At 29.4% G+C, this 27,135-nt stretch overlaps 2 protein-coding genes across 7 annotated transcripts; both read right to left on the bottom strand.

The window, feature by feature from the left end:
• Positions 1-13,092: 13,092 nt before the first annotated feature.
• On the bottom strand, positions 13,093-15,368 carry LOC111300217 (gibberellin 2-beta-dioxygenase 1-like). Its single transcript, XM_022895857.2, has 3 exons — positions 14,823-15,368; positions 14,368-14,716; positions 13,093-13,829 (listed from the first exon to the last, which is right to left on the bottom strand). Exons 1-3 carry the CDS (start codon positions 15,215-15,217, stop codon positions 13,581-13,583), a joined length of 993 nt encoding a protein of 330 aa, XP_022751592.1. The 5' UTR covers positions 15,218-15,368; the 3' UTR covers positions 13,093-13,580.
• A 3,079-nt stretch (positions 15,369-18,447) lies between these two features.
• On the bottom strand, positions 18,448-26,483 carry LOC111298881 (pentatricopeptide repeat-containing protein At1g43980, mitochondrial). 6 transcript variants are annotated; one of them, XM_089746915.1, is made up of 6 exons: positions 22,808-25,670; positions 22,629-22,714; positions 22,446-22,487; positions 22,213-22,339; positions 21,998-22,137; positions 18,448-18,706 (listed from the first exon to the last, which is right to left on the bottom strand). In XM_089746915.1, exon 1 carries the CDS (start codon positions 25,304-25,306, stop codon positions 23,336-23,338), a length of 1,971 nt encoding a protein of 656 aa, XP_089603041.1. In that variant the 5' UTR covers positions 25,307-25,670; the 3' UTR covers positions 18,448-18,706; positions 21,998-22,137; positions 22,213-22,339; positions 22,446-22,487; positions 22,629-22,714; positions 22,808-23,335. The 6 variants fall into 6 exon arrangements, 4 of the variants coding, with proteins under 4 accessions (XP_089603041.1, XP_089603040.1, XP_089603043.1 ...); XR_016329563.1 differs by lacking the exon at positions 18,448-18,706 and adding an exon at positions 25,679-26,483 and having other exon boundaries at positions 21,813-22,137; positions 22,629-22,679; positions 22,808-22,902; XR_016329562.1 differs by lacking the exon at positions 18,448-18,706 and adding an exon at positions 25,679-26,480 and having other exon boundaries at positions 21,813-22,137; positions 22,808-22,902.
• Between the last annotated feature and the right edge of the window lie 652 nt (positions 26,484-27,135).

The following is a 27,135-nucleotide window of genomic DNA, read 5'->3' as shown; positions in this document are numbered from 1 at the left end:
GGAGGACTCAAGGCGAAAACCCCAAAAGGGCGGTTTGAGTCATAGGGGGTTTGTCTAAGTTGAACACCTGAAAAGGCGGCTTAGATAAGGAGAATACAACATCGAATCTGAAAGTCTGCTGATATGGAGGTTAGCAAATTCAGAAGAGTTCCAAGTTGTTAAATACATCAGAGGGTTGAGTTTTCAGAAAAAACTTTTAGATGTGTTATCATGATTATCTTATTGTTCATTTTGGGCTTTGTCCCCATACCTATCTTTGTAATTCTTTCTTGGCCAAAGTTTACCGACATTTGCTAATAAAGAAACATTTTATTTCATTCTTTGCTCTTTTTTCTGATGACTGTTTCCCTACCATTCATATCCTTTTTTTCTTAATACCCCATCATGGAGGGAATGTGCAAATGCATTCTCCCTTTTTGAGTTGAAAATAATGATTGATGAATGAATAAAAACATAAAAAGATTTTTACATTACATTGAATAAATCAAGAGTGATAAAGGCAGAATCGAGATATTCAGCTCCTGATTAGGACATTGAATTTGGGAAGAGATTTTTGTTACAGGAAGAATATGAATGAAAGAAATAATTAAGAGCTACACTGGTTCGATCTTAGGAGAACAGTGCCATTGAATCTTTGAGGAATCAAAGGGCTTGATGCCCAAGAAAAGAGCTTGAGAAACTTGAGTACCATACATTGAACAGGAATTAATTGGCCAACATTTGCATAACATGCATTGAAATTCATATGCATTTGCATAGCATACACTACTTTCAGGAAAGTATAGTGTACAAATTCAAGAAGTAGGGGTGTTCCAACATCCCACATGGAAAAGACAGATATGAAAAGACTTTGCAAGTTTGAGAAGAAACTTGTCAGGTAAGTTCCTAATCCTTGAAATAGGATGTCTCTTGGTATCAGGGTTGATTTATAAGACCTTTGGGCATAATCTCCTGAAATCCCTTCAAACACAACTTTCAACTCCTTCGGACATGATTGTCTAGGAGTATTTACTTTTCCAAAGTCGTGGTACCTCTGTTTAGAGGAGCAATTTACTTTTCAAAGTTCGTTGCCTCTGTTTAGAGGAGCAATTTACTTTCCAAAGTCGTGGTGCCTCTGTTTAGAGGAGCAATTTACTTTTCAAAGTTCGTTGCCTCTGTTTAGAGGAGCAATTTACTTTTCAAAGTCGTGGTGCCTCTGTTTAGAGGAGCAATTTATTTTTTCAAAGTCGTGGTACCTCTGTTTAGAGGAGCAATTTACTTTTCAAAGTTCGTTGCCTCTGTTTAGAGGAGCAATTTACTTTCCAAAGTCGTGGTGCCTCTGTTTAGAGGAGCAATTTATTTTTTCAAAGTCGTGGTACCTCTGTTTAGAGGAGCAATTTACTTTTCAAAGTTCGTTGCCTCTGTTTAGAGGAGCAGCAATTTACTTTTCAAAGTTCGTTGCCTCTGTTTAGAGGAGCAATTTACTTTCCAAAGTCGTGGTGCCTCTGTTTAGAGAAGCAATTTACTTTTTCAAAGTCGTGGTACCTCTGTTTAGAGGAGCAATTTACTTTTCAAAGTTCGTTGCCTCTGTTTAGAGGAGCAATTTACTTTCCAAAGTCGTGGAGGAGCAATTTACTTTCCAAAGTCGTGGTGCCTCTGTTTAGAGGAGCAATTTACTTTTTCAAAGTCGTGGTACCTCTATTTAGAGGAGCAATTTACTTTTCAAAGTTCGTTGCCTCTGTTTAGAGGAGCAATTTACTTTCCAAAGTCGTGGTGCCTCTGTTTAGAGGAGCAATTTACTTTTTCAAAGTCGTGGTACCTCTGTTTAGAGGAGCAATTTACTTTCCAAAAGTCGTGGTGCCTCTGTTTAGAGGAGCTTTGGTAAAAAAATAAAAAAAACAAAAAAACCAAAAAATGTTGAGTTGAGTCTTGATTGGGTGTCTACGTCTTTGCGCAATTTCTGTTTCACAGAAAATGTGCAAAGAGGGGCAGCTGTAGACACCCAATTGGGTCCGGCCCAGATCAATTGGGCCTGGCCCAAATGGGTAAGCCCAATTCAATTTTATCTTGTATTTTTTTTTCTTTTCTTCTTCTTTTGTATTTTATGTATTGTATTATTTATTATTATTATTATGTATTAATATATGTATATATTTATTTATTTATTTTTTGTTAATATTTATGTGTATTTTATTATTTATGTATATATATATATTTTTATCTTTTTTATTTTATTCATTTTTGTATTTTTACTTATCTAATTATATATCTGATATATTTTTTTATTATTTATCCTATAATATCTGTTGATTTATCTTCTCTAATTATCTAGTTTCTTTTTTTATTTTGATTTTTATTTTGGAGGGCTAGGATTGAAAGTTGAAGAATCTCATTGGGAGTGGAAATTTAATCAGAAGAGTCCAGACTGGATTCAAAGATTGAATTCCCGTCCAAAGGGGAATTGGGATTGATCAGAAACTCCTGATCAATCCCTATATAAAGCACCTCCTGGAACAGAATGAAAACACACAGAAAACAGTAAGTAAAGCTACTGATTTGAGAGAAAAGGAGGCGTATAGGAAGCTAGAAAAAGTTTAGGAGTGTTCTGGGAGTGAGAAAAATTTTTTAGAAATTTTTGGCAAAAATTTTTTCTGGAAATTTCTGAGAAATTTCCAGATTCCGGCGAAAATTTCGGCGAAGTTTGAATTTTTCGGTGAAAATTCCTGCCAACCTTGAAGTTTCCGGTGACCTGCCCAGTTTCCGGCGAAGAATCCCAGAAACCGGCGATCTTCCGGCCAACTTCTGGCGAAATTTCCAGAATCCGATGACATTTTCCAGAATCCGGCATCGGTGTTCTTCAGTTTTTAGAGAGAAGGGAGAGGAAAAGGGAAGAAGAGAGAGAGAGGGAGGAGCGGTCTGCCGAAAAAACGAAGGGGATTGCCTTTTATACCCTTCCAAAACGACGTCGTTTTGGCCTTAAGTAACCAGAGGATCCGTGCGTTTTTCCGAACCCGACCCGACCCGAGCGTCAACCCGCTTTCCTGACCCGCGCGTGCTGCCCCTCCTCCGAGCCGAGCCGAGCCGCCCCAAGCCGCCAAGCCGCTCCCCCCTAGCCGTTTTCTCTTCCTTGAGCCGAGCCGAGCCGAGCCGCGATCTGAGCCGCTCCAGGTTTTTTTTTTTTTTTTCTTTCTTTCTTTGAATTTTTTTTTATTTCTTTGTTTATTTGTTTATTTTATTTGTTTATTTATTAGATTAGGTTTATGTAATATTCTTTTTATTTATTTTTTATTATTCTATTTTCTTTAAATAAAAATAAAAAAAATTCTGAAAAAATATATTTTTAGGGAAAAGTTGAAAGTATCAATTTTCCTTAGAAATAAATTTTCAAAAAAGGGTTTTTGAGGAAAAGTTGAAAGTATTAATTTTCCTTGAAAATCGAAATTTCCAAAAAATATTTTTGGGGAAAAGTTGAAAGTATCAATTTTCCCTACAAAAAAAAAATCATTCTTTCCTTCCTTTCTATCTTAATTTTGATTTTGTTTTTTTCTTTTAAAGAATCCGACGATGGAGCCTCTGCAAGTGAAACAATGGTTTTTCTTGCATACTCTTGAGGTGAGGAAATTTTCTCAATTTTCTGCTAAAAGTATTAGAGTCAATTGAGAAAAATTTTCAATAATTAATTACTTGGTAAAATTTTAAGGCTTTTGGATAACACAAATTTAAGCTGGTACCATCTTTTGATGGGCGTTGTGAGGGTGCTATAACCTTCCTCACACGTAACCGAACTCCCGAACCCTGTTCTGGTTTGTAGACCTGAACCTATTCTTTTAGGGACCCTTAAGCTTAGGTGTTCCCTGAAAGGACAGATTCTTTAGGTGGCCAATCGCACCTAGATAAAAAAGATTGGTGGTGACTCCCAAAAGTCAATGTCAAGCGATAGATCCCCGGATCTAGACGTTATGACAATAACTATTGGACCTGGATCATGTTCCATTACAATGGTTAATAGTGGGTCTTGACATTAAAAATTGAGTAAATATTGAATTGTTCCTAAATTATAGAAAATATTCAATTTAATATCTTAACTTTAAAAATTTTTTATTTGATACATGAACTATGATTCTGTTAAGGATTAAGGAATTAAAAGTGGTTGAAAAAAATATAAAAAACAGTTAAGTTTCACATGCAATTTGTCTCCCAAATATAAGAAAAACTCATCTACTTGTATTGGTTTTCATATGTTTTGTCATGAATTTTAACCTTATTAGTAAGGAATGATAATAAGTTAATAACTTTTAAGTTAAGTCTGGTATGTCAATAATCCATCATAGTGTTTAATTTCTTTTAGGTTAATTACTTGGTGAAAAGTTTTTATGAATCTAAAAGAGGTTTGAAAGACAAGTGAAGGCATTGGAAACAAAAACCGATTTTACAATTGTATGTATTCATGTTTCGATTGCTATATATAATCTATAGGGAATTACCTAATTTTTTGGGGAGAGGGCGAGGCTATCCTAGCAGTTGAAAGTTTAAGAAATAATCCACAACTAAAAAAAAAAGTAAAAGTTAAGCATATTGAAAGAAAATTCATGTCAATACAACAACACATTTCAAACTTGTCAACCGCTACAAAGCAAATTTGGAAGGCCATCCATTTTAATGGAATTGGGGTTTCATGATTTCATCTCATTAAATTTAGTTGAATTTTTGGCTCAATTTTGGATAAAACAAATGTTTAATTGGTTCAACTAGTAAGAGATTATTGATAGTTTAAAATATAGTGTATCTTATATTGAATAGACAAATCATTTATATATAGTCTAAAATGGACTATTTGAGTTGATCAAATAATTGAGTTAAGTGTTAGAGTGAACCAAGTCATTTGGGTTTGTTAGAAAATTTTCTAGTGGTCAAACAATTTTAAAAGTCAAAGATTTGACACTTAAATAAACACATTTATTTTTTTTAATCTTTTACTTATTAAATTTTCAAAATATAATAATAATAATAATAATAATAATTTTATTCTGAATAAGCTTGTTTGAATAAACAAACGTGACTATGCAAATTATCATAATTTTTTGAAAAGAAAATTGTGACTGTTCATATACAGGCTGTCATAATTTTTTATTAGAATTTTGTGACTTTTTATCAATTATAAATAGATTTTTTTACGTGATTAATTTCGCTAATTCTAATTTGGAGAGTTTTAAGATTTTGTTTTATTTTATAGGTATAATTATTTTTAAAATAGTGTTATTCACGTTTCAAAGTAATTTTTTTTTCTTATTATTTTTATTTTCTCAAATGTTTTTAACATATTTTGCTTGGATTGAAATTTGAATCTCCTCTTCTCAAATAAAAAATAGTTAAAATAAAAATATCCATTTTTATTTTATCCATACTTTAATTTAGTGGTGGATCCAGAATTTTTTTAGAAATGTCCAATTATTGTAGTGGATGTCTGCTAAGTGCTAAATCTTGGCTGATTATAGATTAAAGGTTTGGGTATTGAGTTGTAGAAATGAGTAAAGTGATAAGGGAATTAAGAAAGATATATTCAAACGTATTGTGTTGTAGAAATAAGTAGAGTGATAATGGAACTAAGAAAGATACATTCAAAGAAAAATTGATGTGGGTGTCTAAGAAAAAATTTTGAGAGTGTTGTGACAAAATATTCTTTCAAATATTCTTATTTTTTAATTTTTAAAATATTCATAAACACTTTAGTTAACCATTTGCATCCATCATTGCCTCGATTACATTAATGTTGTTACCCTTACCATGAATATAATTATACCTTCAAAAAAACTTATACTTTTATAGTATCCAGAAATATAAACATCAATTTTTCTTGAAATTGAAACAAACATCAATTTAGGAATGCTACATAAAGGTTTTATGGACTTCCACACATCTGCTTAAAGAGTAATTATCATTTATTACTATTTGTATTTGTTTAAGACCATCGAGATAAACAACACCAATCATGGTTTTTTATTAATAAGAAACTAGAAAACTCACCTTGAGTGTTGTATTTTAGTTATTCCTGGCATTGCTAATAAGCTTTATCTAGTCATGATTTTTAATTAAGTGAAAGCCTTAAGCTTGGACACATTCGCAAATCATGAAAAAAATATATTCTAATTAAGTTAATATATAATTGGCTTGAAAATAATAGAATATGAATCAGAAAAAATGAGTTTACCTTAACATCAGTGGCAACAAAATCAAGGTTAACTAATTTACTTGATCTTGGATTCGTAGAATCCCATATCCAAACAATGTTTGATTTTGATAACTTGGTTTTGCCTGATTGGTGACCACTCATAGAGGGATTGAAAACTCATGATTGCATACTGCATTATTAGGAAAAAAACCTTATTAAAAAGGACAAATAAGAAAAGTAGTCCAAGAGAAAAGGATTACAATAATGGAACATGAATTACACAAAAAGAAGCAAGCAAATATAGGAAGAATAAAATATAGGGAAATAGTGTAAGGTTAAAGCAACAATGTAAACCTAAATTCAAGCTTTGAAAGATTCCCTATAAACAATGTTTTTTGATTTTTTTTATCACTTTTTCATTATTAGATAAAACAATAACATGAAAAAAATACTCATAAATAATAAATTGTATAGGTAGTGCAGATGACCAATACTTAAACCATATATATAATACCTAATATACCAAGAGAAATCTCTAATATATTTGATTTCTTTTTCTTTTTGGTTGGTTGTTGTAAGGAAAAGGGGCTTGTCCTAACTCCCAACTCTTAAAATGGCCCAATTACTAATTAGATTCCTATTGGCCTAATGAACACAACTTAGTGCGTCTGAATATCATAACATTACTACATACATATTTCATAACCTAACCTAAATCTCATTCAAATCCTCTCTAGATTGCTTTATTTTCATTTTAAAAATGCCCCATTGGTTTTTTTCCTAGCTATTTTTTCCAACAAATCATAAAACCTTTTAAAAATTTGTCACTTTAAAATATTTTTAAAAAATAATCTTTTAGTAACAAAAATAAAGACACAAATGTTGCTAAAGATATAAGTGATTAGAAAATCAAGACAATCAAGTCATATTGTGTATTCTTTTCCATCTTAACTCATGTATATCTCAACATCTTTGCAATTGACCATGAATACTAACATATATAGCAATATGGTTGCACAGAAAGAATAATTGTCACATAAAAATTACAATTGTTATCTATTTTAAAATATAAAAAAGAAATAATTATTTTTGAAGAGATGTAAACCAATCCATCCCTAAAGGCAAGGCAACGTCCTGTCGTGATAGTGGTCTAGTGCCTATTATAAAAAATGTAATATAGTCAAAACTAAAACCCTCACATTTGTCTATTGATTAGAATAAACAAAACAAAAACAGCAACTAAAAGCAATGACAAAAGAATGTAAAATCCAAAATGATAGAAGAAGAAAATATCCTATATTTTTTTATTCAAAGCAAGACCATTTCTTTTAACATTAAGGAAAAGTTAGTAATTGTTCAAAATGGGTAGCTTTAAGAAATAAACATGTGGCGTACACTTAAATCTTAATAACTAGGTTTGCCACATGAATTGGTATTAAATTGATAAGTTGTCAAAAAATTTTGTAAAGTGCTAATAGATTAGTGAACCACATATGAATAACTTATACAAAACTAAAACTACAAAGAAGAAAAGAAATAATGAAGCAAATAAAATAAAAAACTACAAAGATACCAATTGCCATTGAAAAGGAATACAAAATCATAGACATGTAGAGTGCCAAGATTAAAAAAAAATAAAATTGTAACAACCACTATAAAAGCTTTTCAAACACTATGTTTAACACATAAATTTACAACTTACATTGCAAAAACTCAGTCTCCAAACTAAAAAAAAAAAGAGGCAATTGATAGCCAACAAAAATGATCTAAACACCATAAAAGACCCATGCATGCATAAAAAAAATACAAACAAAGATAAAAGTGATACCCAGCAAAATCTTTATCAACACATTTAAAGAAAAAAACTTCCTGAACACGTGTAAATAGGTCGATGCCTTTCCTTGGGTATATCTTGGCACCATTAAATCGGCAAAACTCTATCCTAAAGTGCAAGGTTTTCAATCAATTTTAGTTTTCAATTAACAAAAAAAAAAAATTAATGATCAAATTTCAAATAGGCCGAAATTCACATCAGAACAAACCTCCATCCACATGAAACAAAAAAATCAACCACAATCAAACAGACAAATCAAACATATTAAAATTCAAAATGCACCTTCATACATGTGTTTTTACATGTTCAAAATTAAATGAGGCAAATGAAACAAAATTGTAAAGAGCAAACAAGATCAAATATCTAGTGTTGCATAAAAAGAGAAAAAAAAAGTGTTCACCTAAGAAAGACACCAAAACAGGCCAAAAAAAAAAAAAAATCGAGAAATCAAATCTTTAGGGCCTCAATTAGATGATAAAAAAAAATCACTTGAGGAAGTTTTTTTTGTGAAAACAAAAAAAAACTTCAAGCTAAGAAAAAACTCTAATATAAATATAAATGAGGAGAGATAAATCACAAATATTTAATTGTTATAAAGACATCGTTAACCTTCAAATCATAATAAATGTCAAAGCTTAGCTGGCTTTAAATTAGAAGCCGAGAAACAGTTTTAATAGATTGTATAAATTGAAGGGGCATCATCCTCCACTGCAATCAATCTTCCTTGATTGCATGCACTTATCTACTTTTTTTTTTTTTTGGATTAAAGTTAATTTCTATTATAGCAAAGCTAATCTTGGTACACCAAGCCATCAATTATTGATTGAGTTGGTTTGATCAAACTATCCAATTTTGCTAATATAATTGTTGGCTTGCTCTTGAGGAAAGCTGTTAATATCGTAGAGCTTGATGAAATTTTTTTTTTTTTGATACAAAAAAATCACAGTTTAAAATAAAAGAAAGAATTACAAATATTAAAATTTAAAATTTAAATCTATTATATGTTTTTTTTTAAATTGACTGTATAAATCAAGTGAATTAAATTCTATATTTTTCATATAATTTTCTTTGCTCCTATCTTCTTAGAAGATTAATTTTAGAGTTTAATAATGACTTTAGTTCCCAAAATTTTTGTGATATATCCAACCCAACTAGGAAAGATACTATGATTTTGTTATTAACTTTTCTATATATTATTGGTAATAAATATATATTTTACAAGAAAAAAATATATTATCGTTGCATCGCCAAATAGAGCACAGATTTCATTTTCTTTAAACCAAACAAAGTCTAAAATTAAGCAATACATACAAATTAATTCATGCATGTTTTACTTCATGTAATTTTGGATCAAACCAAGAATAAGAATGCAATCTATTTTTATTGGAGACGCAATAACCACTAAATTAGTACTTTAAATTGTGGTAAAGTTTTAATTTAGTCTCTCTTTTATTTTAAATTTTTAATTATGTTGTTTTAATCCTTCTATTTTAATTTTAATTTTAATGAATTTAGTCTTTATATGTTTATTAAAACGAAATTTAAGGATAATTGATAACATTATTAAGATTTTGCTTATAATTTGGTTGACATGAAATTTTAATGATTATCTGGCATGTTAGAGTGTATTAATATTTTGGCTAACTAGACATGTCTCTCTAAAAAATCTCATTTTATTTTTAATTAAATAATAATTAATATTTTAAATTCTAAAAAATGTAATTTTGCTATATTTTTATTAAAAATATATTTTTTTTACTATTGTTTGCCATGTGATTAAAAAGTTTATATCAACTTATTAAGTCATAAAAAAAAAATCAAATTTAGTTGTAAAAATTATCTTTAAATTTACGAATTTAATTCATTAAAATTGGAGTATAAAAACTAAACCAACAAAATTAAAATAGTAAAAAGCATCAAATTCAGATTTTAATCTAAATTTATTAATTTGAATGTATTTGATAAAATTATCACTTTCATTAACTAGCTAATAATTATATACGTCTCAAAGCATTTTGTGACCTCAAAATGTGTCCTCCAACTAAACCATTGCCAACGTCGTGTTGGTCCTATACATGCCATGCGACCATCAAAATGTTGCCTTCACTATGCACCAAAGAAAAAAAAACAAGAATTGTTGCTTTCATTCCTTTAAAAAAAATTTGGTTTTGGGACATTTGTTATAATTACAATTAAAAATAATACATGCACCTAATGATTGCAAATTTTCAGAATTAATTGTCGATTAATACGTATGATATAAATTTATTTAATATTTTTTTTATTATTCACAAATACAAACAAAATGTCAAATACTTAAAAGCTTTCGCTTTTTAATGATAAAAATATCAAAGACAAATTTGGGGGAAAAAAAACGGTTGCCTTGAATATGTAAATATCAATGACTGACTCGAATACCACGTGGGGATTGAGAGGACAGTGACAACAGACATGCACGTGACGTGATATATAAAATGGACTTGTTCAGTGTTTTCGTAAGGAAAAACACTTTAGAATCGGCCCGACTGCGTTGGCTCAAGTCCTTTGATGGTCCAACATAAGTCCTTTCTTCATTAAACCAAAAAAAATATATATATATATATATCGTACATACTAATTTAAAAATGATAAATTTCAATTATTAAAAAATTTACATTTTTTTTTAGTTTGAAGTGGTCAAAACTTAAATTTTGATAAAAAAATTTTTTTTAATACTTCATCAACATACCATACATATGTTAATATTAATTTAATTAATTAATAATAATTATAGTAAACATTATTGTAAGGTGTTATTCAAATAATTTCATTTGAATTGATTTAAAAAATCAAAACTATATGAACTTATTCCATTGTCACCTTTTAAGGTTAATTTATTTTTTATTTGTTAATTTTAAGTTGGCAAATAAATAGATGTGTTTTCAAGCTCCAAGCCCCCTTTTCTCTCTATCAAGACTAATACCCTTAGATCCTTCAAATTTTTAATTAGGAATGCATCTCCTGAATATTCAATCAAAATAAAGATGTGTTAAATGGACCGTAAAAAAAAAAAAAGAAATAACTTTTGTGTGTAAAGTTGGTCATTTGAACTCAAACAAGAATATGATCTAACTTAATTTAATAAAAAAAGTCATAAACTTAAATCATTCTATTTGAATTTAAATTAACTTAAATCCAAAATAATTTAGATTTGAATAATAAAAAAATCAGCATGAAATTTTTTAAAATTAAAATTTTAAATAATTCGAATGTTAAATCCAAAAAATCTAATTGCCACTTATAATAATATGGTAAATGACATACACTTAGTAAAAAAAAAAATATTTTTCTTATTTAGATTGTTTAAATTACCGTATCTTTAGATTTTATGACCTTTTCATTTTGTTTTTCCATACCTCAGAATGAATTTTTACGATTTTTTTATATATATATTTTTTGGCCAAGAAATTTAAAGATCTTGGAAAGGCCAAGACAACTTTGTTAGTGTCGAAGGTGTCATAATCTACGCAAATTGCACTCTTCGTACGCGGTTGTCAGTTGGGCCTAAGGATGAAGTCTCAGTTTCGTGCATCTCTGTTGTTTACAAGGCTATCGTCCCAAACAAGAAAAGAACCCACCGGATATTATTATAATCATTTCTTCTAATGCAATCCATTTGTTGTGACTATTTATTTTTTTATAAAAAAATTTAGGTAAAGGGATGTTATTCTATTTCAGATTTGGGGTATATTGTAAATTTTAATAATAATTTATATTTGATTTACAAATTATTTATCAAAAGAAATCATTAAGAGTGATATTTGAATATTTTAAAAAAATATTTATAAAGTATTGTAATATATATTTTTTATTTTATAAATATTTTTTAAAAAATACTTAATTTGGTTAGTAAGATCATTATATTTTGAAATTTGAGAAATAATTTATAAGTAAATTTTGAATGCTTTAATCACATTGTCTTGTATAAAAATAAAATATAGGTGATTTATATAAAAAATCCAACAACTTATTTCAGAAGAATTTTTTTATTATTTAAGTGAAATTGATGGTGAATTAAAATATTAATTCTAAGTAGAATTTAACGTTTTATTTTAATTTATTCGTATATTTACCCTTAAAAATAGTATCTAATATGTTTGAATTTGAATTTTAATACCTTCATTATTTTCTTTATTCTTAAACTCCAATCTCTTATTTATATATATAAAAAATTAGTTTCAAGTAAGATTATTTGAAGCCAATTATAATTGAAACTTGGAGCAAAAATCTTTGGTAATGGTTTTTGTAGCGGAAAACCATCAAATATATTGTATAGTTTGACTATCGAAGGATGCCCTGCTTATTTAATTGATGGTGTTTTGGAAAAGGTGATTACAAGCTGTGCTAGATAAATGTGATAACGGTTCGGTTTAGATTGAATTTAGTTTAATTTTTTTTATATATTAAATAATATTATAAAAATTTAAAATTTAATCTAAATTTGAATCGAACATTCATTTAAATTGAATTGAATTGAATTTAATTTTATTAGTTCGATCCAATTCAGTTTACAAGTTTTTAATTTTAAGTTTTTTAATTTTTATATATTATTTTAAAATAAAATTTTAATATATTTTAAGTAGATTTTGATATAAAATTATTATTTTTATTTTATAAAAATTTAAAAAATATATAAAAATTAAAAAATATATATAATTTGGTTCGGTTTGATTTTTTTTTTTGGTTTTTTACTTCTCAATTTGAAATATGATCCGAACTTAATATATTTATTTAATATCTAAACTTAATTCGAATTGAATAAAAAATCAATTTAAACTGAATTAAATATTATGATTTTGAATCAATTTTCAAAATTTTCAATTTTTTTCTCGTCCCTAATGCTAGAAATTAGTTTACTAGTTGATTTGAAGGTGAAGAAGTGACCAACAAGAGAACGAAAGAATTAGGAGATATAAGAGGTAGAATATCAAAATTTATTTCAACGCTCAAATCAACAAAGATAAAAGAAAAAAGTGAAAAATAGATTAAAGTAAATAGAGTAAGTAAAAGTATGCAGAAAATTTAGAATTAAATGTGTTCTGAACTTATTTTTTATTTTTTTTATAAAATGCATTGATGTTGGCGTAATGAGTTGATACTTGGCTTGGGATGACATGATCAATTGACCTATCTAAATGTTAGTAAAGCATTGGACCTATTGAGCTGTGCGCCATCTGGTGATCGATGAATGTTGACTTGGTTAACTTGACGATTATAAGATGTTAACTGCAAAACCATGATATAATAATTCCTCATTTGTTTTATTGAATTGTCAAATTTTTTTTTTGTTTATTTTATTTATGACGGCGGTTGGTTACGATGATGATGATAATTGTACTATATTAGCAAGAAGGATGGTTACATTAAAGAGAAATAAAGAAAGAAAATCAAATGGAAAAGAGAAAAGAGTACACAGCTATTTTTCCAACTATAGGAAAAGTTGATACAAGCTTTCTAATCTTTTTTGTTCAAAAGTGTAGTATAAAACTACTGAAAAAAAAAAAAAAAAGAGAAAAAACAGCATGATCGTTGGCCTAAAAGATGTGACTCAATTAAGCATTATGAGGCAGCTATTCTTTCAAAGTGTATGAGCCTGTTATCTGCTAGGCTTGAATCATAAGCAGATTTTTTGTACTCAAACCATGTAAATTCTTTGTACAAGCTTTGCTCCCCTCTCACCAGAGATGGCAATGGAGCTATTTTCTCACTCAAAGGTGGTCCACCAAAATAAATCATTGAAAGCCTACATTTCACACTGTTGGCCAAAACCCTATGCTTCACACTTTTAAACTTTCCATTGGTCATAACCTGAAAATCATCAACCCGCCACACACAAAAAAAAAAAAAAAGAAAAAAAAAACCAAAAACTCCATTAGAGAATGCTCAAGAAGAAGTGAACTGAAATTTGTAAAAGATCAATTCTAACTAAAATGTTGTTTTCCTTTATTATTAACATTTTTTTTGGACTAGGGATAAAGTAATGGAAGTTTGAAAGCTTATACAGCTAAGCTGTTTGTACTCAAGAAAACCTATTAGTGGGGACTCTATGTGAGCTATGACAGATATTAACTGATCAACAATTCAAAAAAAATTCAAAATATATCGATTTTTTCTTGCTACAGTTTCTATTAAAAAATCAACAAAAACTAAACCAAATGTCATTTTAATGCTAGTGTACTTGTTGACGATAAAAAAGAATCATATTTTGTTCATAGGAACAGGGAAATTGACTAATGAAAATTTTGGATTATTTTTACTTGTTTTTCTTGTGTTTAGATGAATGAAATAGGGACTTCTCTACTATGTTTAACGAGGAAAACATGTATCTTTTTTTTTTTTTTGGTACCTGTAAGGAGTCACCAACATTGATGAAAAATGAGGTTTGGTCAGGTGGCACTGAAATCCAACTCCCATCTCTAAGAGAGATTTGAAGGCCAGAAGTGTTGTTTGATCTCAGCACTGAAATGACTTGTGGGTCAGTGTGTTCTCCAAATCCGATCACATTGCTACCATTCAAAGGTTGAACATCAGGGCATGGAGGGTAATAGTTAAGCCTGAAAACAGAGTCACTCTGTTCATCCATCAGCAGCTTACTCAACACATTCCTTGGTTGAATCTTTAGCCCATCGGCTATCATTTCAAGTATCTCACATGCCATTTTCTTCATTGCTGACATATAATTATTCAAAGCAAACCTGAAATAACAGTACAAAAAGTTGTAAAAACAGAAACAACCCAACAAAAGAAATGCTACAAGTGACTAGAAAATGAGCAGAAAATTTCCCAAATTTGATAACATACCTGAAGGTTTCCAAGTTTTCACCTGAAAGGAATCTTAGGAGATTGGGATCTTGATTGTTTGTCAGGAGAAGATATTCAACCCAACCAAAATCACCGTTTGGTCCAATCCTTTTATTACCATAGCCATAAGGCTCAGGTTGTCCTGTTTTCTTCTTCTCACAAAGTGGTAAAGAGAAGAACTTGGTGGCTTCCGATTCCAACCTGGAAATGAATTCCATTGGAACATCATGGTTAATCACCTTGAAGAATCCGAATTCTTCACAGGCTTTGATTATCTGGTGTTTGGATTCAGGTTTTGAGAGGTCTACAAGAGGGATTTGAGGGAACAATGTTGTTGGCTTGATGTTTCTGATATGAGAAAACTGTTCAATTGCTGGTTTTGACAGCACCACCATTGTTTTTCCTACGGTTTCTTCAGTGGTTGATCTTATTGTTGTTGGGTTGTTTATGCAAATAAGAGAAACAAATGGAAAAGACTGAATTTTTTGGTGATTTTTTTTTTAAAATAAAAAGTGAATTGATAGAATGGATGAGTTTGAGTTTGATTCTGATTTGTATAGAGGGTACATGAACAAATGGCTTGGATTTTGCCTGGCTATTTATAGTAATAGAAAAGAGAGAGAAAGGTTTCAAAAAGGAAAAAGAAACAAATAATTTATCAGTTAAAAAAAAGAAGAAACTATTTCTTTATTTTTTATAAAAAATAATATTTAAACTTAATTTAAAATTATTGTTTGAAGTATTTTTTTTTGTCGTTAAAAACTATTTTTATTCAATCTCAATGTTAAACGAAAAAATTATAATTTTTTAATCCTTTTAAAGTGTAAAAAATTATTTTTAATTTGTAAGATTTAATTTATATGTTTTGTTATATTTTTAAAAATTATATTAATAATTTAAATTATATAAATTTTAAAAAATAATTTTAATCAATAAATAAAATTATCTTATCTTAACCTTATATATATAAAAAACAAAAAAAAAATATTTAATTTAATTTTATTCATAATATCATTTTATCCTATTCTTTCATAATCTTATATATTAAAAATATTTATTATTTTATTATTTTATACATATCTTTTTAAATATTTTAACCACTCAAAAAACATGTTTTTTTCATCCGAATTTTTTTATCCCAATAAAAGAAGAAGATACATTATTTTTTAACTGTTAATTTTACTGCAAACAGGCTTAGGTCGGCAATCAGGACCTTTCTGGAAAAGCCGAACAGTCAACACCAATGCCTTAACCTTAACCTTTCTTATTATTACAAACTCAGATTCCATCGTGGTACAACAATTAACGCATCTAGAATAAATTGTCATATCAAACAGACCGGTTGGAAACTTGTCCATTCAATATTATCATGTACAATCTTTCAAGAACTTTTGAGTCAGATTAATTTTGCATCACTTGGCGTGATGTTAAAAATAATGTTTAAAAATTATAGATTCGAAAAAAATATATGTACAGTATTAGAATAAGAGATTTAAGAATAAATTAAAAATTAAAAATTAAAAAAGGAGTTAGATTTTTTAAGTTTTTTAAAATGAAATTAATAATTTTGAGTATGAATAATAATATGATATTAATATGAAAAATATATAAAAGTAATAAAATTTAAAATTTCAAACAAAAATCAACGTATATAAATTTGACAAAAATATATATTTTATATTTTTATATCATACAAAATATAATATAACAATTTTTTACATATATTTAATGTAAAATAAATATCATATGAATACATAAATTATAAATCTATTAAAAAAAAAGGAAAAGCTCTTTCATTTTGAATTGTCTTATCAAAGAAAAATCACAAATCTTAACTTCACGTAATTATTCTCTTTTTTATATCTTAAGGATATGTTTGATATATAAAATTATGATAGAATATGATAAGATGATATCATATATAGAATTAAATTAAATAATATTATTTTATCTTGTATTTGATGTGTGCAAACTATTAGAATATGATAATATATTTATTAGTTAAAATTATCTTTTTTTAAAATTTATATAATATTAATGTAATTTTTAAAGATATAATAGGATATATAAATTTAATTTTATAAATTAAAAATAATCCTTTCTACTTTAAAAAAATTGAATCATCTTATATTAAAAAGATAATTAATCATCCTTATAATTTTTTTTAAATATAAATAAAATATAATATAAAATAATTAATATCATATTTTATTTTATTTTATTTTTCATCTTATACTCCAACCATAACCTAAGACTCTTAAATGCTTTATTAGAAAGAATCAAATTCGATTTCCATGCTCTAAGGGCATACAGGAAAGTAGTCATAGAATGGTATTTGTTGATCTATCAATTGAAACACATGTTACATTACTGTTTCCTTACCATTTTTACTGTATTAAAACTTTAACAAAAGTTTCATTTTTTATGCATGAAATCGCATTAAACTCAAGTTAAAAAAAAAAAGATAGTTGTATATTTCTTCTTTCCTTTTTTTTCAAATTCGACTCCTGAAAATTTTAAATTTTAATCCTTGAAATATCTTATAAAAATATTATTAAGTCATATGATTATTGACTTAAATTCTTATTAAAAATAGGTTAGTTCTCCATTTTTTTTATTTTAAAAGTTGAGAGTACATTAAATATCATATTAGATTCTCCATTGGACCTACCTTTGTATATAATTGAGAAAGTAGGGTTAGAGATATAGATTAAGATTTTATGGTCTATGTGGCAAAAGCTTAAAAAAGAAAATGCTAGGACTGCTTATGAAGGAAAATGGGCAAGGGTCAAGGGTGAAATAGCATATTCAATACCCAATAGAGTTGGGAAAGATTTAAATAAAGTTTTTTAGATAAGTTCATGAAAGTACTTTCTTAGTAAAATGTTTAACGAAAATTCAAATTTATCTATAAATTGAAAATTCTTATTACATATATTAGAGGTTCAAATTTTGAATAAATTTTTTTATTTTAATATATTTTTTAGATAAGTGTTTTTATTAAAATTTTTTTCAGAATTTGGCATAAATAGAAGAAGCCCCTAAACTAAAATTAAATAATCATTCATGCCCTTATTGTTTTATTAAAATCAATTAAGTTTTCAAATATTTATTTTCACCAATTGAATTTATTAGGCAAAAATTAATTAATCACCAACATCTATAATTGGGTGAAAATGAATGTTTAAGAGTTAAACTGGATGAAAATAAATGTTTAAGGGTTTATTTTAATGAAAATAAATGTTTGAAAACTCAATTAATTATAATAAAACAATAGAGACTTAGACTAATTATTTAATTTTTATGTAAGAGCTTTTTTGTACTTAGAGCTCAATTTTCATTATTAAATAAATATTGATCAAATCAATTTAAATTATAGACATTTTTAATAATTCTTTTTACATATTATTAATCTTCTCATTACCCTTCATTAATCTATTGATTTATATTTTTATTGAATTATTTTTAATAAAGAATTTTACTAAATCTTACCCTATAAACTTTGACAAATAAGAAGAATTTCATTCTTTCTCAAGGAACAGTATATTCAAATTTAACTCATGGTTTATTATTAGTTTGATAGGCTTTAATCTTTTCAACGTTGGAATCGAGACATTTTTTTTCAATTTATATCATGCATATATTATTGCTGCTGGAAACTAAAATTAACAGAAAAAATGTTAGTAACAAAAAATAAAGAATGAAAGGAAAATAGATTAATTTCACTAATAGCTTGAAGAATTGGATTGAGACATAGATATCTTGCTTTCTTTAAGATGATTCATGCCTCTGCGGGATTGTATAAGCTGGTGCAGTAGACTCTAAAAGCATGTTGCCTCCAAGATACAACAGTCAGCGATACATTCATAATACACTTTATAATTCTGCACTAAAAGTAGAGTAATAAGGCTCAAAAAAATAAATGCCTTCTCTACCCAAGAAATAGAAAATATGTGTTGTTTATAGAAATAGTGAATAGAATAGATTATTTGTTATTTGATTTTTAGAACCTATTTATAAGTTTTAAAATTTGTAAATGATTAAAAAAAATCATAATTGATTTTATAACAAATATTTCCTAACGGCTAGTACACACTAAAGAAATTTTATTATATTAGGAGTTACTTATTAATAAATATATATTATAGTCAAAACGTTTTTGTTATTAAAATATATACAACAATTCCCTCATTCACTTTAATAATAAAGCATTATAACAAATGTTATTTCTCGTAATGATTTTGAGATCGCAAGAGGTGAATGAGTTTTTAAAATCGAAAAAAATAAAAAGAATCGTCACAAATCTTTATTAAGATGTGATTGATCATCTAAAAATTTATTTTTTTTAATAAAACTATAAAAACAGATTTAAAGTTTATCAAAAAGATAAATTTCGATCTACGAAAAATCAGGTTAGATCCCGAAATCGGTTACGTGTGCGAAAAGATTAACACCCCCGTAACGCCCATAAATTGGTACCATTTAATTACGCTATTTTCGATATTGGATAAAAATAATTTTAATTTAAAATTTAACACTAATTCCCTTCATTTGAAAAAATAAAATTTTACTAAAAATTTTTATTTAAAAATATTGAAAAAATCTTTAAGTTAAAGAATTATCTTAAAATTCTCTAATATCTAGATAGAATTTAAAATAACTCTTTTCGCTTAAGATTTAACACAATAATCCTTAAAATGAAATAACAATCTTTGTAGAAAATAATTGTTAGTGACTCCCCAAAATTTAAGCAGAGTACCAAGAATTATTTCTTTCGGAATATTATTTTTATTTTATTTTATAATATCAAAAAAATATTTTTTTAAAAAGTATTATTTTTTTTATTATAAAATATTTTATCATCGAACAGTAAATTAAATAGAATAATGTAGACAATTATTGATGATAACATGCTAAAGTATGTATGCTAATGAATGTCATGTAACATGAAATGCAATTTAAAAGTTGAATTCTTAAGTATAATGAGACCACCTCGACTCTCCAATATCTAGACAAAGCTTAAGTGCGACTGTTTATATTTAAGATTTTAATTTTTTATTATACTTTTTATTTATTGATCTTATTATTAAAGCGAATTAAGAAATCGTGTGAAAAGACTTTACGAAGTAAAATTTTCTAAATACCCCATCATCTAGGCGGTATTCGTGAACAAATTGCTTCAAATAAAATTTTCACACGTGTCATTAGGATTGTTAGGAGGTTTTGAGTAAGGGCTTGAGTAGAGATTTTGAAGGTTTGGTTTTAAGGTTTAGAGAGTTTTAAAGTTTGAATTTTTAAGGGTTTCGGATTTTAGAATTTTGGATTTTAAGCAGTTTGAATTTAAGGGATTTTGAATTTTTAGGGGTTTCAAATTTTAAGATTTTGGATTTTAAGGGATTTCGGATTTTAGGATTTTGGATTTTAAGGGGTTTCGGATTTTAGGATTTTGGATTTTTAAATTTTGGATTTTAGGAGATTTTGAATTTTAGGGGTTTGGATTTAAAGGGTTTCGGATTTAAGGCATTTTAGATTTTAAGGGGTTTTAAAAACTTAAGATTTTGAAAATTAAAAATTAGTGTTTAAGGTTTAACTAAAACGTGAACATTTCTAAAAATTCTCATCATCTAGGTAAACTTTCGAAGCATATTCAATTTTTTATAATTTTTGAAAACTAATTAAAAATTTCTTATGTGTTTTTTTTTTATGAAAATTTATTCATAATAATTCCCCAACATCTAGAGAAAATTATTTTTTTAAAAAAATATTTTTTATTCCCTCCAACATCTAGGTAGAGAAAATAATAATAATAAGAAATATTTTTTTTTGAACATTTTTAATATATTTTTAATTATTATTCGTTTTCAATTTTATTATTATTAAAACAATTAAACATTTATTCTAACAAATTTAAAAATTTATCATGCATAAATATAAAAATATACTTAAAATAAAAAATATAATAATATAAAAAAATAGAAAATTCAAAAATTTTTTTTTTTTTAACCTGAACCGGACAGGTCAACGATCCAATCAATGCTGGTCTGGACCGGTCTGACCGATTCTGTAGTTCAGTCAGCGGTTCAGGTGATCCAGTAGTTCGGACCGATTCAGACCGGTTCACTGACGGTTCTTCTGAACTGGTTCAAGGTTGGCTGAAAGAGTTCACACCATCTCTTCCTTGTGAGACGTCTTTTGTAGAACAAAATCGTGAGGCCAAGGGGGTCAGAGCGGACAATACCTCACAAGAGTGTGAATCGTGGCAGTCAAGCTGATTTGGGACGTCGAAAGGGTGAATACTAGGGTCTTAGAGCCGCGTGGGTCGGAGCTTAAATCTCGACCCGTGACAAGTGGTATCAGAGTCAGCCCTAAACCGTTTGATCCACGCCAAGCGCTCCAAGAGGAGTAGGCAAAGTGGCCAGCTTCCATGACGAGAGCGTCATGAGGTTAGGTGGGGGAGAATGTCACGGACCTAAGAAGGAATCCTGAATCCCACATCGAATATAAAAGGTGGGTCACTGAGGTATAAAAGAGTTCATACCATCTCTTCTTTGTAAAGCGCCTTTTATAAGACAAAACCATGAGGCCAGAAGGGCCAGAACGGACAATACCTCACAAGGGTGTGAACCGTGACAGTCAAGCTAATCTGAGATGTCAGAAGGGTGAATGCTCGGATCCTGGAGTCGCACGGGTCAGAGCTTAAATCTCGACCCGTGACACAAGAGCATGCATTAATTAAAATCAACCAGTTATAATTTCTTTTGAGTATCCACCGGACCTTAGGCTACACAAAGGTAGGTGAACGTCCCCCATCCCAGCCCATCTCCTTCTCCTAAGATTCAAAAGCTGAGAATTCCAAAGTGGAATCTGAATTTCTAAGTGATAAAGGGTACTCTTACGGACAAGAGGTCCCAAGTTTAGACACAGCTATTAATATTATTATTACATGGAACAATGATGTCAAGAAAAGTTAGGAACAGTGTCACTTCTTAGTTCTTATATGGTTTTTGGTTTTTAAAGTTAATTCGTTGGATGCCATTGGTCTTTCCAACAAATTCGTTATCTTACCCTTTAAAAAAAATTGTTTTGGCATTACACAACATCTAAAAGCTGAAGAATGATATCATGGCACAATTTAAGTTTTGGCTTTTAAAAGGAGATGCCAAATGTGATCTCACCTCAATTAAGACAGGTCCAGGCTAACTTCCGTCTTTTCTCTAACCTACATCAAATGCTCTAAAAACAAAAAGTCCATCAGTTCCATCCACCCAGATGCTTTGGATTCCATGAGCTTGGCCCTTAACACCAATATCATCACCTGCCAAAAGTAACTAATATTATCCAGCCTAAACCTCAAATGAGTTCAGAAGATAGAAAAATAGGCCTGTCTCACCCTTTTATGAAATTATACTTCAAAAGTCTTCTGATATATGTGTTTTTACATCACATCCATTTTTGCAACAAACAAAAATGAGAGGGGCTTCCATAACTGCAGCAAAGTTCAAACCAGCAAAATCATCCTGAAAAGGTAGTTAATATGAGAAACTGAGAAACAAGGTTTATCTCCTGGAGAACTGAAAACAATTAAGAGATGAATTTCTTTTTTATTTTTATCTCTCTACAAACCTCACTGCTACCGCCATCTCCCGCTAATGTGAGAACAAAGTACTATCAAGCACATGCACAGAACAAAAACACTCAGGGTCAAGATTTGCCCATGTATTCAGAATTTAGTTATCTTATTTAATACAAGATGAAATAGAGAAGAAGTTGTCTTGCTTGACCTTTAATGAACTGGCATCTGCGTACCTTTACCACCACAGGCCTTATTTTCTGAGCATTAATTGCCAAATTTTTTAACTGCAGAAACCACATAGAACTCCAGGTTACTGGTACTGGAGTGCCAACACATTATACACAGTATTAGACAATATCATGATATCCCATGGGCCTATTCTTTACAAATTGGAGAGTATAACCATGAATACCTTTATATGCATATTTTAAATGGGCCAAGACAGTATCATCTTTGCTCAGAGCAGCAGCAGATGCTATACTAATCACTTCTTCGCACTGCAACTTGCTGAGCAAACTAGTAATTAGTGTTTTCATAAAAATAATAGAATCCATTTTCTTCTTGTCATTTGCACTAGATAATGAACAACACCTGTCAAACTAAAGTTTAGCATCAAGCATTTCAAGAAGTGTAGAAAAGTCATTACTTTTTGCAAACCTATGAACTCAACAATTATATGATATGATTATTCACTATATAATAGCTATTCATTGCTCTTTATCAATAATTTAAATTAAAACCAAAACTTTCATCTACTAATCAAATTAATTTATATATACCTAGACAAACTTGGCAAGGAGTATCTCAAGCCAGCCTTCATTAGCATTTGGGTTAAACAAAAACATATGCAAAACCATAAACATACATAGTGATCTTCTTTAACCTCTTTATTCTAGGTATGCTGGCTAAGGGATATATAGAGAAGAGGACTCTAGAGTTATCAACAAATCAGAGCCTGAGTTTTACAATTTTCTAGCTCTATTTCAATCTTACTCCACTCAGCACACTCTATCTTATGATGTACATGAATACCGCCTTTTTCTTCCAAGTCCCAAGTTAATAGTTCCAATATTAAATATAGATCTTTTCCTCCCTCATGCTGTAACCGATCTGCCTCAAACATAAATATATGGTTTTTTATTCCAATCCAGCTGCATCCAATAATTTTCTTCAACCTCTGCTTCATTGCCTTCCGGACTCGAATCATACCCTCCCATCTACCCCTCATCTCATATGCACGACTCAACACCAAATAAGGTAAAGATGACTGTGGTTTCAGTTCTATCATCTTTTCTGCTACTCTTTCAGTTAAATTTAGGTTGGCATAAGTTGCAGTAGCAAGAACTAGTGATTCCCAAACTAAAAAACTAGGCTCAAAAGGCATTGCTTCTAAAGTATCAAAGGCTTCTTTGAATTTACCAGCATGAAAGAGCAAGTCCACAACACAAGCATAATGCTCATCACAAGGCATAACTCCAAATTCTTCCTGCATTGATAAAAATATACTCATTCCTACATCTACAAAAGCACCATATCTACAAGCTAGTAGAACTCCAGCAAGTGTTATTCGATCTGGTGCCGGACCTTCTCTAAGTAGTTTCTTAAATTGTTCCAACGTCTCAACAACTCTGCCATTGTGAGCCAAACCCATGATTAAAGTGTTCCAAGATATTAGATCTTTTACATGTATTTCAGAGAAAATCAGCATTGCTGAGTCAATTGATCCAATTTTAGAATACATATCGACAAGTGAACTGGCAACAATTGATTCAGACTCAAAACCTGATTTTATCACCAAAGAATGGAGTTGGTATCCTTGCTCAACTGAAAGGATGGTTACACAGCTTAGAGCACTACTAAGTATGAACTCAGTAGGCCTGCAATCCTCCCTCATGGCAAGCTGGAAAAGTAGCAAAGCATCATCTTGTGAGCCATGCCTTGCATAGCTTGAGATCATAGAATTGCAAAGTACAGAGTCCCAATATTCCACTTCTTCAAAAAGCTGAACTGAATCCTCCAATATGTTGCATTTTGAAAAAAGGTCAATAAGTGCACTTAAAACAATGGAATTTGAGATGAATCCCACCTTGACACTCAGAGCAAAGATTTGTTTACCCCTATCCAAATTTCTCAAATTAGTACAAACAGTAATCACATTGGAAACTGTAAATTCATCTGGCAAATAACCAGCCAATCTCATCTGATCAAACTGTTTCAATGCTAAGTCTGCATAACCTGACTTACAACAAACCGAAATCAGTGAATTCCAAGACACAACATCCACCTCTTCCATACTAAAAAACACGCCATAAGCATACTCTAACAAGCCAAGCTTCCCATACATATCAATCAACGAATTGCCAATCACCAAATTGGACAAACCAACACCACTCGTAATCATCTTACAGTGAATTTCCTTTGCCTGACTAGCACACGAGACAAATGTTGTCAGAATTGAAAACGTGAACTTACTCGGTCTAACACCAAAATTCTGCATTTCCTTAAACACTTCCAATCCATAACCCCAAAACCCCATCAACCCACAACCCGAAATCATCGAGTTCCAGCTAACAACATCTCTCTCAGGCATTCCATCGAACACTAAACATGCTTGCTTAAAATGACCAGACTTTAACAACCCATTCAACCAAATGTTCCAAGATATAATGTTTTTGTCATTTATATCATCAAACACTTTGGAAGCATCGTTAAAAGAGCCAACTTTGAAGTAAAGATCGACAAAAAGATTTCCCAGAAAAGTTATGCCATTGAATCCGAATTTGATCAACTGAGGATGGATTGTTTGGGCAAATTTAATGGACTTTAAGGATAAAGAGTGTTTTATGAGGTTAGTGTAGTGAGAAGTAGAGGGTTTTTGAGACCAATAAATTGGTTTTAGGAAAGGGCGCATGCATGGAGCAAATGGTTCTTTGTTCCCTACACAAAGCAAGAATATTTGATGCGCCGTTTACTTTCTTTTAAGGCAGTTACAAGGTTTAGGGGTTAATGTTTCTCCTCTTCTTCTTGCAGGGTTACTTGCCCTGCTGCAACCCTAATTCATTACAGAGATATCTTTTTGCAATAAAATTTAGGTGCGTTTGTTTTTGCGGAAAATGATTTTTCAATCATGATTTTGCAATATTCTACCAAAGAAGAAAGAAACTTTTGGTGTTGCTTTAGCATACCCATTGATCATTCAACATTCCATCGAGCACAACATGATGTCCAAATCATCCAAGAATGAAAGCATGTGAAAAAAATTGAAGATGAGTGGTTTCCATACCATTATTCCCAAGCAGAAACACCTTCAAAAAGGTCGGCTAGAGCTGCTTTGTGGCAAAAAGAACTAAAACCTTCAGCTATACTATTAAAAAGAAGGGGTGAAATTGAACAACCTTGTCAAAGATCCTTTTTCATGTAAAAGTACATGCCTAGTAGGGGAACCATTCACTAAAATAGATAGGGAGACATTAGAGACACAATGCATTATCCATTTCCTCAATAAATTTCCAAAACCATTTTGCTCAACATCGTATCTAGATAACCCGTCAAAAGCTTTCTCAAAGTCCATTTTAAGAATTAATCCGCCATCTTCATTAATCTTCTTCAAAATATCCACTATTTCATTGGTTACCAGTGAACGTCAAGGATTTATCACCCTTTAATGAAAGTGAATTGGTTTTGACTTATCCATCACTCGCTTAAACCTATTAGAAATTAATAACTTCGGCCAAAATCTTTTAGATGCTTCCCACCAAACTTAGTGGCCTGTAGTTGGATCAAGATGATCGAGGGACCTCCAAATTTAGGGATTAATGCGATGAAAGAGGCGTTAATGCAGCTCTCCAATCTTGAGACACGCAAACAGGGTTGTGGTGAGAGAGATACAGGGAGCATTTTCTGGTAAAGGAAATTAAGGCATAACATTTATAAACTCTTCAGCCACATCCAGTCTGCTCATTGCTCTCCTATTACACCAACTGAACTTGCCTCCAACCATATATATAGACAAACCAACTAAATTGTTTCCAGAGATGAAATCTGTAAAGGCATCCATTCCATAGCCGAGAAATTAAAAGATGAGCAAACCTTCTCTTCAGAGAACCTAATTAATTAATTACATTACAATCTCCCACCCCCCCCCCCCAAAAAAAAAAAAAAAAAAAAAGCACCAGGGCAGTGTATATTTCATAAGAATCCTTTTTATAATTTAAAATTTCCAACACAACCTCAAAGAATTTGACTAGTTAAGTTAAATGGTTGTCCCGTATCTTTTTAGGATATATTAAAAATAAAAAATATAATATAATAAAAACATACACATGCTAGTATTAAATCTTTTGTGGAATTTAAAAACTTCAATAGATGAAATTATTATTAGGAGTTAATGCTTGTTTTTGTTAAGTGTTTACTATATTTAATACTAAAATTATTTTTTTTAACAGTAACAACTCTCTTAATGGACCATTTGAACGGAAAATTGAGAGCCCCTTTGGTTCAACTTCTCATTTGGTTTAAAACATTAGTGATAATTAATTAGCCTTGATCTTAACATTCAAATTGCAACAACAGATTATAAATTCTACTTAAAAATAAATTCCTTCAGTTGTTAGTCAAAAATCGATTCATTTATAATAATAAGCTATAGCAAATATATAAGATAATGTTCTTCAATTAAAATTTTTAATGCACATCGATTGAAATTTATTTTGCACTTCAGTTACTTTCGTGACATCTAAA

The sequence above is a fragment of the Durio zibethinus genome, chromosome 18, assembly GCF_047325235.1.
Source record: "Durio zibethinus cultivar Kanyao isolate XHJ-2024 chromosome 18, ASM4732523v1, whole genome shotgun sequence".
NCBI classification, from domain to species: Eukaryota; Viridiplantae; Streptophyta; class Magnoliopsida; order Malvales; family Malvaceae; genus Durio; species Durio zibethinus.
This window is presented reverse-complemented; position numbering and strand designations above follow the sequence as displayed.

Coding starts and splice junctions, on each gene's coding strand:
- LOC111298881 (XM_089746915.1), bottom strand. CDS start 25,306: ATGCGCCCTTTCCTAAAACCAATTTATTGGTCTCAAAAACCCTCTACT.
- LOC111300217 (XM_022895857.2), bottom strand. CDS start 15,217: ATGGTGGTGCTGTCAAAACCAGCAATTGAACAGTTTTCTCATATCAGA. Junction 14,717..14,822: donor GAAAACTTGGAAACCTTCAG/GTATGTTATCAA, acceptor CTGTTATTTCAG/GTTTGCTTTGAATAATTATA. Junction 13,830..14,367: donor ATGTTGGTGACTCCTTACAG/GTACCAAAAAAA, acceptor GATGATTTTCAG/GTTATGACCAATGGAAAGTT.